The sequence below is a fragment of the Trichoderma ghanense genome, assembly GCF_004382785.1.
Source record: "Trichoderma ghanense strain CCMA-1212 chromosome Unknown scaffold_0, whole genome shotgun sequence".
NCBI classification, from domain to species: domain Eukaryota; kingdom Fungi; phylum Ascomycota; class Sordariomycetes; order Hypocreales; family Hypocreaceae; genus Trichoderma; species Trichoderma ghanense.
In genome coordinates, this window is record NW_027395663.1 from 283026 (window position 1) to 296210 (window position 13185).

Below are 13185 nucleotides of genomic sequence, written 5' to 3' on the forward strand. Positions count from 1 at the left end.
CGGAGCGCTCCCATTGGGACTAGCGCGCGGATGGCTGGCAGGGGGAGGTCTGCCAAATCCTGCAATTCTTGGAGCGCAGATCCCTGCGCCAGCTGTTAAGCCGTGCTTGTACCCCCAAGTACCGCCGCTGTGTGGCCCAGCTGCGACGGGGGCGGAGCAGAAGCTCCGTTGTGCCTGTTATCCTGCCCTGCACGTACTGTAGTGGCTTGCTGTTATCTCTTGCTTGATCATCGGTGGATAGGTGCGATATCACAATCAGAAGGCATCCGAGGGCTGAAAAAAACAAGAGATGCCGCTGCTGTGGGCACTCGCAAGGGGGCGGAAGCGCGCAGAAGCAGGGAGAAGCGACACATACAAGCTCGAGGTTGGTACGTCTGGGCCTCTGTCTCACACGAAAATCAAATCAAGGCGAGATGGCCGAGAACGAACAGCAGCATCAGCCTGAGGGGGCGGCTACACAAGGCACAGAGAGACGGGCGGCAGGTACTTGCAAGGACATTTTGGAATCCAATATTTCTCAGCCGACCTCTCGAGGAGCACAAACAGGAAATGCTCAAGCCACTGCTCTCGTGCCTCCGTGAACCCATCTCAGCACCGGCAACTGCTCGATTCACGGCCTGCGCCACGGCAGGCTACCTGGGAGGTACATGGCCGCGCCCCCTAGCACTAGCAGGCTGGCTGTCTCTCCGCATCGAGATCGCGATCTCCCGTCCAGAATCCGATGGATTCAAAAGTTACAGATCGAGGTGGAAGCACTAGCCCGGCCATGCGTTTTTTCGCTTCAGGATGGGCCTGGGAACCTTCTGGCTCGCGGCCCGGAGGGGAGGAATAGATATAAGCTCAGAGCTATGCCTCGTCCACCCCAGCGCATCTGCTTCATCTTCCTTTGCTGGATGAATTATTTAATTCCTGCACACTATACGTCACCTTGTTGATACCGGGCTCGAGCTTGTTCATACCTGACTCTATTTCCCGTTTGAGAAACAATCACAGCGGCTGACTGGCTGCGCTTTCCGTTTTCGTCTGTTTGCGGCACTCCTCTCTGGCCAAGAGCAACACATCGCATCACGCAGGAGCCCACCAGCTTTCCTTGCTCGTACCACCAACAGCTCATATTTCCATCTCTGGCACGAAGCTTGTCTATTGCCTCACCTTATTTATCTACCTTACCTTTCCTTACACTACTATCCATTGTATTAGTTGTTAATTCAATAATCATTGCCGTCTCTTCGCAGTCTCTGAGCTGCACATCACCTGGTCGAACACCCTCAACGACAGTGCCCTAAGAAGACGTCAAACGAAAATGACCAAGAAGACAGAGTCTGGGATGAAGCAGGAGCGGCCGCAGAAGGACAATCGCCAGGTACTTTTCACTCTACCTACTGCCCGTCTCAGTGCCACAAGTGGCGTGCTAACCAGTCAAAGTCGGGGCGATCGCATGACGAGAACAGAGAGCGAGCATTCATCGCTGCTTCGCGCCGGAGAGATCGAGACCTGGATGCGCGACTCAAGTCCGCCTTGGACGCCAGTGAGATACACAAGAAGCGGACGGGGAAAGCACTCCGGATTACTCGCGAGATTGTCGAAAACGAGGAGATGTACGAAGAGGAGGAGCCCGAGCTGCACCGCCGCAAGGTCTTGGGCGTCCCCTCTACGGCGGGCGGTCCGCAGCCCGATCCAGGCAAACGGGTGTGCGAGCTGATAGCGTCGTCCGACCAGGAGTGGCGGCAGAGTGCCATCAACATGCTGTTTGCGCGCTCCTTTCCCAAGTACGAGCAACAGGCCCAGACCATGAATACCCAGACCATGAGCAACCAGTGGTTCCAGCCACAGCCTGCGCTGCAACATTCGCCGGCGCAGAGGTCCGAAATGATTTCCTCTCCTGACGTGCAGAGGCATTTTTCGTTGCCCATGATATCTACATCCCACATGGTGGAACGGACCCCTAGTCTACCGGTGCAGTCTCCCTGGATGGACCGAGCTGCTCACATCGCACCGACTTCACCCCCGCAAGGAATTCCTCCTTTGGCCATGGGACGGACTCCTGAGGGAAGCCCCGAGGGATGCACTCCCGAGACGACGCAGATGACCGGAATGATTCATACTTCTCCGCCACCACAGTACATGGACCTGTATCCCCAGTCCGTGGATTCAGGCTTTAACACCCCGTCAGCCGAGATCCTGGGCGATCTCGACTTCTCACCAACCACTGAGACGGACAAGTACTCGTCCGAGTCACCGATTACTCCGGACGATCTCATCTATCTCAACCCGGCGCAGTTGCACACTCTGTCGCAGGTCCATACGACGTGCGCTTGCAACCCTGCTTGGAATCAGACCTGCAAGACCTGCAAGGGTGATTGGGATCCTCTGCCGTGGGACTGATTCGCGAGTACGACGGCGCAAGAACGCAACAAAGCATCTCCTTTGTGTCAATTGCATAGCAGCATGCATGACAAGCAATATCTCATCCATCGGATTCATCCTTCAATTTCTGCATTGAACCTGTGTTCGGCTCTATCTGGTTCCGGTCTATACATATTTCCACTACTTAGGGAAACGAAGAGTACATAAGGCATTTGCGTCTCAAGATCACTCTCTATTTTTACACTTGATGGATGTGTCATGGGAAGATAGATCTATCCCGTTATTTTCTCTCTTTCTCTCTGTCTTCTTCTCTTCACTCCTTGGGATGCTTTCTCTTTTCCTCTCCTATTCACTTCCTACTCTCCTTGTTGGCTCTTCCATCTGGGTTCTATCTTAGCTGTTATTGATTTTTGGCGGTCTTTTTGTTGGGCGTTACGGAGCCTTGATGCTTTGGTCGATATGGCATGAACCCAAAAAAACAGGCTAATAGAGGAGGGCGTGGTCAAGTTGTTTCATTGCTTCGGTAGTATAATAGGTCTCGGTTCTTCCTTCGGATACCCGGTGCAAGTCGAATAAACTGCACGCACCTCGCAATCACAGCAACGTTTCCTATCATCCTCGTGATCTACAATTGCATGAAATATATCATACCTCATCTTTCTCCGTAAATCAGTGGAACATGCTGTCACACAGTAACACATGCCACGCATATTCCACCGACACATCAAACTAACCTCCCCAACATGAGCTCCGAGATTGTCGTGCCCGGTCTCCAGCCTCAGCCGCAAATGACGTCTGTTCTGCCATCCCTACCACCCAAGGTAGCTTCCCACTAAAAGCCGGCATTAGAGCCCCTGAACAGAGAGCTCTTTATTGGCCCCTCATGAGCTCTCCAGTATGTAGTCCGTGCTCCGTACTTGTAGGTAAGCAACATGAACCCCTCCTCACGATCCCTGCCTGCACTCGATCTTTCCAGTCCCTTCGCATGACGCTCCTCCTGCTGCAGCGGCACGTCAAGTCTCGATTCCATCGACATACTTTTCCAGGGTCCTACTCAAACCTCCGCAGCAAGTTCCCCCCTCGGCTTCTTGCCTCCTTTTTCTCTCCTTTTTTTCCTTGTTACTTCTTTCCCTTCTCCTTCTGCATTTCCCGAATTTCAATTCTCAGCTTCATACACAGTAGCGTCATTCGCCAAACAGAGTGTCATCTGATAACTTTTTGCTGCGCTTTCCCCCCTTCTTGCCTGCCAAGTTACAAGCTCCGTGTAATTGAACGCTGAAACGGCCGGAGCTCGCTCACTGCCCTCCGATCGCGTGTTTGCGTTGCAAAAGACAAAAGGACCACCTGACTACTGGAACCTTCCCGCTTTCTCTTGACGACCTTGCGCCTTGGCGTACAGAGACACAGGTGATTCTCAATTCGCAGCTGCCTTGAGAGCTTTTGTTCAGGCAGCACCAGCCGGAACCAAGAATATAAATATCCTTAATCTTCTTGTTCACTTTTCTCCCCTCCCCCTCTTCTTCTCTCTTCTTTGCTACCAGACATCCTCTAGCTTCTTTTTTCTCGTCATCTAATCACGGCATCCGATTGCAGGGCTTGGGAACCATCGGATCGACGCTACGATTGCTTCAGTCATGGACCCAAAGGAAAAGTTCTATCGTCACTTTCGTGACAGCGTCGAAGGTGCGCTGCTCTTGCTCACACAATGCACTTTGGTCACCATCACACAATTGCTGACGGGTCTTCTATTCTGCTTCCGCAGCCCTCCAGGATCAAATTGCTCAGTTAACACAGCTATCTTCCATCGGCGGTGAGCGTCAAGATGCCACAGACAACATCCTCGCTGGCATCAGCAAGCTCCAGAATGAAGTTGCCGATGCCGCCGAGTTCACGCCCGCATACGACCGACGCCAGTATTCAGATGTCTGTCATCCTTGAATAGCTCTTGTCGTGAGTGAAGCCAGACTGACCCGATCGCGGTTCGTGCTATAGGCAATCAAAGGCCTACAAGATAAGCTTAACGAGACTCTTGCCAAGTTTGCACCAAAGACGAGATTCCAGTTTAGGCGCACTGCAACAGACCACGTCGACATGGGCGCGCCGGAAAATGATCCGCGCTTGAACCCGGGCAGTTTATCTCGACGACCGCGTAGTCCAACGACTGCTCCAGGTGCAGCGAGGAGCATGGCGGAGGAGAACCGGGATATCGTGGGCGATCTGCGATCCGTGGGCAAGAACTACAACGAAGAGCTAGCCAAGCCGGATTTCTCGTCCGTCCGAAAACCCAGCTTTTCTGCCGCGCAAAGTATCGACATCTCAGACCACGACGGCCTTCATATTATTCTTCCATCTTCGGCATCGCGAGCCACCGCAGCGGGCTGTTTACGGAATCTCAAAAACTGTGTCATTGACCTGTCAATACCCACGGCCCAGGGCGCACCATTCCCAGGTCTCATACTGAAGGATATCGACAGGTGTCTTATTGTGGCAGGCAGAGTGAACGGGCCCATCCATATCAACGACGTGACCAACAGCATTCTCGTCGTTGTAGCGCGGCAGGTTCGAATCCACAACTGCAAGAACGTCGACATCTACTTGCACTGCGCCAGCCACCCCATTATCGAAGACTGCTCGGGCATGCGCTTTGCTCCTCTGCCCGAGTGTTATGTACGTAATTGTTATCGGCCGACCTTGTTCCTCTCGAGCGATTGCACCGTGCTGACTCAATGTAGCTGACGGAGGCCGACAAATCGATCGAGAACCAGTGGGATCAAGTTGATGATTTCAAGTGGCTGAAGACGAGCCAGAGTCCGAATTGGACTACCCTTTCCGAGGCCCAGCGGCTCTCCGAGGAAGTGTGGACAAAAATTGTGCCGGGCCAACCAGGCATCGGTGTTGAGAAAGTACTGGCCAAGGTTGGGATCCCGCCAAAGTAAAGCTCTTGTAAAAAGTGGAAGCGGGCTATTGCATCGTCGAGCCCTGGCGTAGTTAGGCATTGCGAATAGCTAGCAGCTCGAATCAAGTATATCGCGATATGATTCACGACGCTGAGTTCAAGAGAACTTGTTCACAGCTCCATCTTGTCACCGCCAGCGTACGCATCTTTGCTAAATTGTACTCCGTTCTCGCGAAGCTTCTCAAGCAAGGCCCGCTGCAACTGGATGCGTGTCTCAAGTTCCTTAATTTCCGTCATTTGCTCTTCAACAGAGCGATCCATATCTGGCAACGCGCGCACCTGGGCTCTGGCGTGCTGCAGCTTGTGCTTGAGCTTGTCCGTAGCACCGGGCACGTCCTTGAAGGAGAGCTGCTGGCCGCTGCTGCTTGGCCCACCGGGCGTAGCTCCTGTCGTGATGCCAGACGAGGACTGGAGACCGGCGCGGACCTTTGCGAGGACAATAGACAGCTCGGACAGAGCGTCGAGGTCGTCTGGGGACAGAGTAGGAGGGAGGGCGAGCGCCGGCAGTTCTGAAGCCATGGTGGTGGTGGTGGTGGTGGACAAACAAATCGAATGAACGACGATTTTGGTGACTGGATCGAAGGTTTGCGAGGGGGTGTTACTACCACGGCAGAAGGAGTGTCGGAGAGGTGCCAAGTCGAGCGAGGATGGCTGGCGAGGCTGGGAACGGCGTGCCCTGGTTGATTGGCTCAGCGAGGCTTTTCCCTGGTCTGAAAGCGGTTTGACGGAGGAGAGTCGCGCGCAAGGCACAACCAAGCAAAGCACAGCAAAAGCACAGGCCTGAGAGAAGCGGCCAGGGAGCAAAACGGGCCGATGCACGGAGGCTCGTTTTAGCGTAACCGTGCTGGACAGTAGCTTAGCTTACTGTACCTTAGCTGTTGCTTGTTATCGCTGCAGAAGTTGGTGATTAGTAGGTGAGTGAGCGATCAATGACATCGATAGCGGTTCGCAGCCTATCAACATCAACCCCACCATCCGATTGGAGTGGAAGTCTCTAGTCCAGGTGGGATGTTTTTCAGGTTCTGCCGTGCCAAAAAGATTGACTTCATCCTCTCCCCCTCAAATCACGCACCTCAGCAGCCTCATCTTCTCTGCAACTTCTTCTCGTCCCGCCAAATCTGCCCATTGAGCCTGTATCCCAGTTGATCCCGCTCTCACCATGTCCAAGACAGAGCAAAAGGCCTGCCTCAGTACGTCTCCTCCATCTCCTCCTCCGTCTCTCCCCTCTTCTACATCTTCTTCGACGACCTCGACCTCAGCATAAGCCATTGCCCAGCCATGTCTCTGGCTCTGGCTCTGCTTCCTCTCAGCCAATTCTGCGTCCGAGCGTGCGGCGCGTCAACTCGGCGCTTGCAGCAGTTCGCATTGGCTCGTCGCCCGGTCGCACAGACTCCATACTTGCCTGCTGCTTCGTCCTGGTCTACCTTGAGCTTGGGTGGCTAACTCTTGTGCTGTTGCGCTCCCACAGTCGTCATTGATGGCTGGGGCATCCCGTCCGAAGAGAGCCCCAAGGATGGCGACGCCATTGCGGCCGCCGAGACCCCCGTCATGGACGAGCTCTCCAAGAGCGAGACGGGCTTCACCGAGCTCGAGGCCTCGTCGCTGGCGGTGGGACTGCCCGAGGGCCTGATGGGCAACTCCGAGGTCGGCCACTTGAACATCGGCGCCGGTCGCGTCGTCTGGCAGGACGTCGTCCGCATCGACCAGACGATCAAGAAGGGCGAGTTCGACTCCAACGAGACGATCAAGAAGACCTTTGAGGGCGCGGCGAACGGCAACGGACGCCTGCACCTCTGCGGCCTGGTTTCCCACGGCGGTGTTGTAAGTTGGCCCAACGCTTTGAGCACCCGGTGGATGTCATGGAAAGTATACTAACACGCTGTACAGCACTCGAAGCAGGAGCACCTGTACGCCCTCCTCAAGGCCGCCAAGAAGTACAAGGTCCCCAAGGTCTTCATCCACTTCTTCGGCGACGGTCGTGATACCGACCCCAAGTCCGGTGCGGGTTACATGCAGGAGCTGGTCGACTTCATCAAGGAGCTCGGCCTTGGCCAGATTGCCACCGTTGTTGGCCGATACTACGCCATGGACCGTGACAAGCGTTGGGAGCGCATCGAGGTCGCTCTCAAGGGCCTTGTTCTGGGCGAGGGCGAGGCCAGCGAGGATCCCGTCGCTACCGTCAAGGCACGATATGAGCAGGATGACAATGGTAACAGGGATGAGTTTCTCACCCCCATCATCGTCGGTGGTGACGAGGGCCGTATCAAGGGTGAGTTTGTTTGGATACCTTGCTTTTCGAACGAAGTGGAGGGGCTGACACTTGAGAATCAGACGACGACACCGTCTTCTTCTTCAACTACCGATCCGATCGCGCGCGACAAATCACCCAGCTGCTCGGTGATGTTGATCGATCTGTCCTGCCCGACTTCCCCTACCCTAAGATCAACAAGCTCGTGACCATGACCCGATACAAGACTGATTACCCCTTTGACGTCGCCTTTGAGCCCCAGAAGATGGACAACGTCCTGGCCGAGTGGCTCGGAAAGCAGGGCGTGGAGCAGGTCCACATCGCCGAGACGGAAAAGTACGCTCACGTCACCTTCTTCTTCAACGGCGGTGTCGAGAAGGTCTTCCCTCTCGAAACCCGTGACCAGGACCAGGACCTTGTGCCTTCCAACAAGTCGGTCGCGACCTACGACCAGGCTCCCGAGATGTCTGCGGATGGGGTTGCCGACCAGGTTGTCAAGCGCCTGGGGGAGCAGAGGTTCCCCTTTGTCATGAACAACTTTGCTCCCCCGGACATGGTGGGCCACACTGGTGTCTACGAGGCCGCCATCGTCGGCTGTGCCGCCACCGACAAGGCCATCGGAAAGATTCTGGAAGCCTGCAAGAAGGAGGGCTACATCCTCTTCATCACTGCCGATCACGGCAACGCGGAGGAGATGAAGTTCCCCGACGGAAAGCCCAAGACCAGCCACACCACCAACAAGGTGCCCTTCATCATGGCCAATGCCCCCGAAGGCTGGAGCCTCAAGAAGCAGGGTGGTGTCCTGGGCGATGTCGCCCCTACCATTCTGGCTGCCATGGGGCTGCCCCAGCCTGAGGATATGACGGGCGAGTCGCTCCTTGAAAAGAACCTCAAGAGGGGTGCTGAGGAGTAGAAACAAGGAGCTACTTTTATGATGATGACACGAGGCGGATGAAGCGACGAGAAGACGACTACAGCAAGAAGACTTGACAGACACAGAGACTACGCGGGCATGATTGAAAAGAGGAGCGCATGGTTGAAAGGAGGAGCATGATTTGAACAGAGGATACGTATAGAATAGGGTGGGCAAGCTTCATATATTAGGATAGAAACAGGGAAGCATGAAATGAGAATGTCACGATCGAGTTCCAAGTTGTTGCAGTGCCGTAGGAGAGCAGTCAAGTTGCCCAGTGCCAGTACCTATTGCTGTATAGCACGCTGATAAGGTACTTTACAGCGGCCCGCGTCACGCGCTGCGCGTGAGTGTGGCAAGGTGATTAGGCATGTACTGTAAGGTAGTTGGGCTTTCTGTTCCTGGTGCCATGCATTTCAGCCCTACAACTCGCCGAGCATGTGACTGCTAGCATCCGTCCATGTGGCATTGGACTGAAACCCTGGAAAAGAGCTTTGCTGCAGCTCTATGTACCTTAGCTGTTCCGCCTGTGGTTCTCCTCCGGGAGCTTTCCCTCCAGTCATCTTTCGGGGAGCGGGAAAACGAGGCTTTTGGGCGTCGAAGAAACATGATGGGAATAGCTTCCCCCCTTGTGGAGACAGAATGCTGCCCAGGTACTAGATGATCATGCCTGAGGTTGGATAAGCTGGCCCGTCCTGCAGCAGCTTTCCAATGGTGTGTGGGTGGGCGGTATAGCGTGGGCATAGGGGGGGGNNNGGGGGGGGGGCGGAGGGAAGAGGAGACAGAAATGCCCCGTGTCTTTTGACGATGCGAGCAGAGTTCTGTCAAAGCGGTCCACTTGAGCTTTTCTCGGGATTTCGCGATTACCGCCAGCGTCTCAGATCTGTCTGCACCACTAACCCCGGCGGCGAGAGGCGGCGAATCGACGATCGCCGGGAGAAGACCAATAAGGGTCCTGCCATGCCTGTTCAGAGAAGGTGGCAAATGGACCGGTGGCAAACTGGCAGCGGAGCAAATGCCAAAATGCAAATCAAGAAGCTTGACCTCCTTTTCTTTTGCTCATCAACTCCATCGACTTTCTGATATTGCAAATATTGCAAATATCGCAAATAGCCCGGCTCCATCTCACGGCACAGCTTTCCCCTTTCTGACCAGGACTGCCGAGTTGTACTTTTGACGAATCGGGGCAGTTCCTGGGACGTTTCCGAGCGTGAGGACGCGAGTCTCGTGTCTCTGCCACTCGACTAATTCCGCGAGCCGCGACATGTCTGAGATCTGGACGGCCGCCCTCCGATCTCAACGAACTGCATCGCTAGCTCGGATCGAAGGGCGGCTTTGTCCAGGGGCGTGGGCCTGGGAGAAGTCTGGAAGACTGCAGCTGTACGACAAGAGACAAGACACCGTCGCTGTGATACCGCGCGTTGTTCATGCTTGTTGAGCTGTTGAGTTGGGAAGAGTTGGACTTCTTGGTACTACCTAGGATAGGGCCCTTGAGACTGTGTCAATAAGGTATCTTGCTCTACCCGAGCTTCAAGTTCTCATGGCAGAGGAGAGCCCATGCCGGCCGATAAGCCGCTACTGGCCTTGGGCGCTTGTCTGTGTGGAGAAGATGGAGAGAGCAAGTTGAACCGCGCAAGACGAAAATGGACATGCGATAGAAAAGTTTCAGGGAATTCCCCTCCTTCGACCAATATCTTCCCATCTTGCCAAGTTATCGTCGTCTGAAGGCATTCCGGCCTGTCAAAGCGGAGCCCATTTCGGCGCCGGTGCGTCTGACTGCGAAGTTCATCAGTGGGGCCGTGTGTCGGCGATGCCGGCACGTGATGTCGCCGGCCCTGATCAGCCCTCGGACAAGTACTGTACGACTCGGATACCCATCGTCTGAGATGGTACGGAGTAGAAGGGCTTCGACGGTGCTGCAAGGCGACGGTCCCACGTCATTGTGGCCTGAAAGCGGCAGCGAACTCGCCGTGGACAGGGAAGGGGTGGAGTTTTGGGAACCCGTGAGGTGCGCTGCCTTGAGAGGGACGAGGCCGATCCATGCCTCTGCGGGGGAGCTCACCATGCATCCTTGCGCCAAAATGGCGACCGGTAAGGGTCTCCGTGCGAAGTGAGTCTCTTATTGCTATAGAAACATTGGGCGAGCATTTGCTGCGCGAGTGGTTGAACGGAGTGGAGGTCTGGCAATAATCAAAAGCGAATAGGACGCATGACTCGTCGCTTGAAGCTGATGAGCCCCATGCCATGCCATGCCAATGCCATGCCAATGCCATGCCGCGCAGCAGTGCGCTCCCGTCACCAGTTGTCGGGTCGGAGCCAGCGCCCGTGAGGTCCAAGTTGGAGGCACGGCACGCACTGCTTAGCACGAAATTGGTACCGGCCGCCGTCGATGGAGCGCCAGGGTCACTCACACCCACCACCATGCCGTTGCGAGACAGGGCCGTCGAGACCCATGGACAACCCTGCAGCGCCAATAACCTAGGTTCTGGACTTTGACCTTCTCTGGGAGGAGACGTCATAGTGGCGCCACAATGTAGCCTGCTTTCGGACTGGCCCCTGGCTGAGCTGCTGGTGGATGGACCGGTCAAGGGTCTCAACCTGTGCTGATGGGCTGCATCTCGATGGGCGTTGGCATCGTTTGGCGACTGGAGGGTTCTGGACCGCATGTCAGGGCGCGTTGTATGCGCCGCCATTAGATGTCTGTTGGCTCACGCGGCCGTGTTCGCTGTTGCGAGGTCGGGGCGGTGATGCGAGCACAGAGCAGGGTAGAGACATGGACGCGGCCTCGACTCCCAAGACTCTGTACCTCAGTGAGGTACCCAAGGCACCGACCAGCATCGCACCTCGGATCAAGGTGGCTCCGAGGGCTGACCCCAGGAAACGGAAACCGTTTGCTCGATGCCAGCCAAAAAACAAGATCTACACCCTCCAAACCTTGCGGCCTGCGTCCCCGCAAGGTGGTGGTTGGCCAGGATGGTGCGGCCCACCAGGGTGGAGGAACGGCAGCAGGCAGACCAAGGACCTTGCGAGTTTGACGCGCTGCCGGAGCAGAGGCAGGGATCAGGCGAGCAGAGAGAGGCTGGAAGCGAAGAGACCGTTGAACCCCACCGAGCAGAACTCTGCTGTGACTTGCGTGAGTCTCGTACAGTACTCGTAGGTAATACAGACGATTGGTGCCGCTGCGAAGGTGGGCGGCAATCTATTTGTTCCCCAGCTGGCTGAGGGCTTCAGAGTCATGGCTGCGGGTGGCTCGTCCCTGGGGCTGCGCGGACGGGAGACGAGCTGCTGGCCGGCAGGCTGTTTGCTGTGCTGGTGTAGGTAGTTGGGGTATCAGATGGCCTCAAGAATGGACGAGAAATGCGAGTAACAACCTTGGCCGTCGACAGACTGGTTGATTTGCCTTGATTTGATACCTTCAAAGTAGGAGGTAGCAGCCGCTGCAGACCCGATTGAATGAAGAAGGTACGTACGGGTAATGCTGTAGCGCTATCAGGCACTAGTAGGTAGGTACAGACTACGATTATAGTACAGCTACTATCTACCAAGTACCCAGCAGGTAACCCTTCGCCCCAATTGCAACTTGCAGCCTCCATCACCAGCGCGAGGCTGCAGGAGCGAACCTTTCAGAAAAGGTGCCCGCAACGCAACGAAACCACCTGCAACACGCCGCTGTCCAGCTCTGCACCGTGCACCGGCACGCGATGCAAGCTTCTCGCTAGCAACACACCCCCAGGGGAGTGACCAAGCAGGCAGTGAGACCCTGATTTGCATGGTTTGTGCTGATGGTGCTGCCATTGCACCGATCGCAACGCTCTGCGTCCTGGCGTGCGAATCGAAGCCTCACGGCGCCACCAGCCCGCGCCGACGGCGGCTCGCCACTCAGCGCATCGTTGCTGCTTTTCTCTGGCGATGGCCTCCCCATTGCCGGGACTCCTCCACCCCAATTTTACCCTCTGTGGTAAATCGCACTTCCCATTTCCCTCCGTCGCCCTCGGAGCGCCACGCGACCGTCTGCGATAGGGCTGGCTGGGGGTTCTTGCGTGCATCGCCGAGCCATCGTTTTTTTTCTCCCCTTCCATTTCAACTTTCATTTTGACCTGCCTTCCCCCNCCCCCCCCCCCCCCCCCCCTCCCAGCTACTGTGCTGTACCGAGCTGCCACTCACACACCCCCCTCCCCTTTCCTCCTCTCCCTCATCCACAGCCTCACCCACGGCGATCAAACCTCGAATCATATCTGTACAGTGCATACATCGCCTAGCCCCGTCGACACCCTACCGGGCCCTTGTCGAACACGAGCTTTCCTCAACCACATTCTGGCGGCTTCTTTGATTCTTATTTCTTCCTGTCAGCTTCTACGCTCCTCCTCTACACCACGGTGAGACATTGGCGACGACATCACCATCGCCCCGACAGAGCGCAGCATACGGAAACAACGCATAGGCCTTCTCTGGCAGTCAGGCCACCGCGGATCTTCGACAGAGAGCGATTGCGACTGGCGGAGCTGGTTCCGAGCCCGCACTCTCGCCTGTCAACCCAGTTGGACCACGGATCGACGACGCAAAGAGTTGCGAAAGGCTGGATTGACGCGACCCGACGGAACTCTTCTTTCAATCCACTGGTGTACACGATTTCCGGCCACTGACGGGGAGTCAAGGCGACAGCAGTCTGCAGCTTGTGGAGGATTGAAATAAGAGGACTTT

At 55.8% G+C, this 13185-nt stretch overlaps 7 protein-coding genes across 7 annotated transcripts; 5 read left to right on the forward strand and 2 right to left on the reverse strand.

The window, feature by feature from the left end:
• Window positions 1-261: 261 nt before the first annotated feature.
• CCMA1212_000095 (uncharacterized protein) lies at window positions 262-2385 on the forward strand (the record flags this gene model as incomplete). The annotated part of the gene is made up of 4 exons (XM_073697580.1): window positions 262-569; window positions 593-930; window positions 1236-1363; window positions 1426-2385. Coding segments are annotated over 4 exons (1734 nt in total), but the record flags the coding sequence as incomplete, so codon positions are not given.
• A 1616-nt stretch (window positions 2386-4001) lies between these two features.
• Window positions 4002-5303, forward strand: CCMA1212_000096 (Tubulin-specific chaperone C; the record flags this gene model as incomplete). The annotated part of the gene is made up of 4 exons (XM_073697581.1): window positions 4002-4050; window positions 4130-4290; window positions 4360-5034; window positions 5100-5303. The coding sequence occupies 4 exons, from the start codon at window positions 4002-4004 to the stop codon at window positions 5301-5303; spliced, it is 1089 nt and encodes a 362-aa protein (XP_073563154.1).
• Window positions 5304-5401: 98 nt separating this feature from the next.
• Window positions 5402-5836, forward strand: CCMA1212_000097 (uncharacterized protein; the record flags this gene model as incomplete). The annotated part of the gene is made up of 1 exon (XM_073697582.1): window positions 5402-5836. One exon carries the CDS (start codon window positions 5402-5404, stop codon window positions 5834-5836), a length of 435 nt encoding a protein of 144 aa, XP_073563153.1.
• Window positions 5435-5842, reverse strand: CCMA1212_000098 (uncharacterized protein; the record flags this gene model as incomplete). Its single annotated transcript, XM_073697583.1, has 1 exon — window positions 5435-5842. One exon carries the CDS (start codon window positions 5840-5842, stop codon window positions 5435-5437), a length of 408 nt encoding a protein of 135 aa, XP_073563162.1.
• A 640-nt stretch (window positions 5843-6482) lies between these two features.
• On the forward strand, window positions 6483-8484 carry CCMA1212_000099 (uncharacterized protein; the record flags this gene model as incomplete). Its single annotated transcript, XM_073697584.1, has 4 exons — window positions 6483-6513; window positions 6792-7144; window positions 7211-7592; window positions 7655-8484. The coding sequence occupies 4 exons, from the start codon at window positions 6483-6485 to the stop codon at window positions 8482-8484; spliced, it is 1596 nt and encodes a 531-aa protein (XP_073563161.1).
• Window positions 8485-10421: 1937 nt separating this feature from the next.
• CCMA1212_000100 (uncharacterized protein) lies at window positions 10422-11003 on the reverse strand (the record flags this gene model as incomplete). Its single annotated transcript, XM_073697585.1, has 1 exon — window positions 10422-11003. The coding sequence occupies one exon, from the start codon at window positions 11001-11003 to the stop codon at window positions 10422-10424; it is 582 nt and encodes a 193-aa protein (XP_073562804.1).
• Window positions 11004-11257: 254 nt separating this feature from the next.
• Window positions 11258-13069, forward strand: CCMA1212_000101 (uncharacterized protein; the record flags this gene model as incomplete). Its single annotated transcript, XM_073697586.1, has 4 exons — window positions 11258-11617; window positions 12038-12442; window positions 12744-12860; window positions 12926-13069. The coding sequence occupies 4 exons, from the start codon at window positions 11258-11260 to the stop codon at window positions 13067-13069; spliced, it is 1026 nt and encodes a 341-aa protein (XP_073562803.1).
• Window positions 13070-13185: the final 116 nt, after the last annotated feature.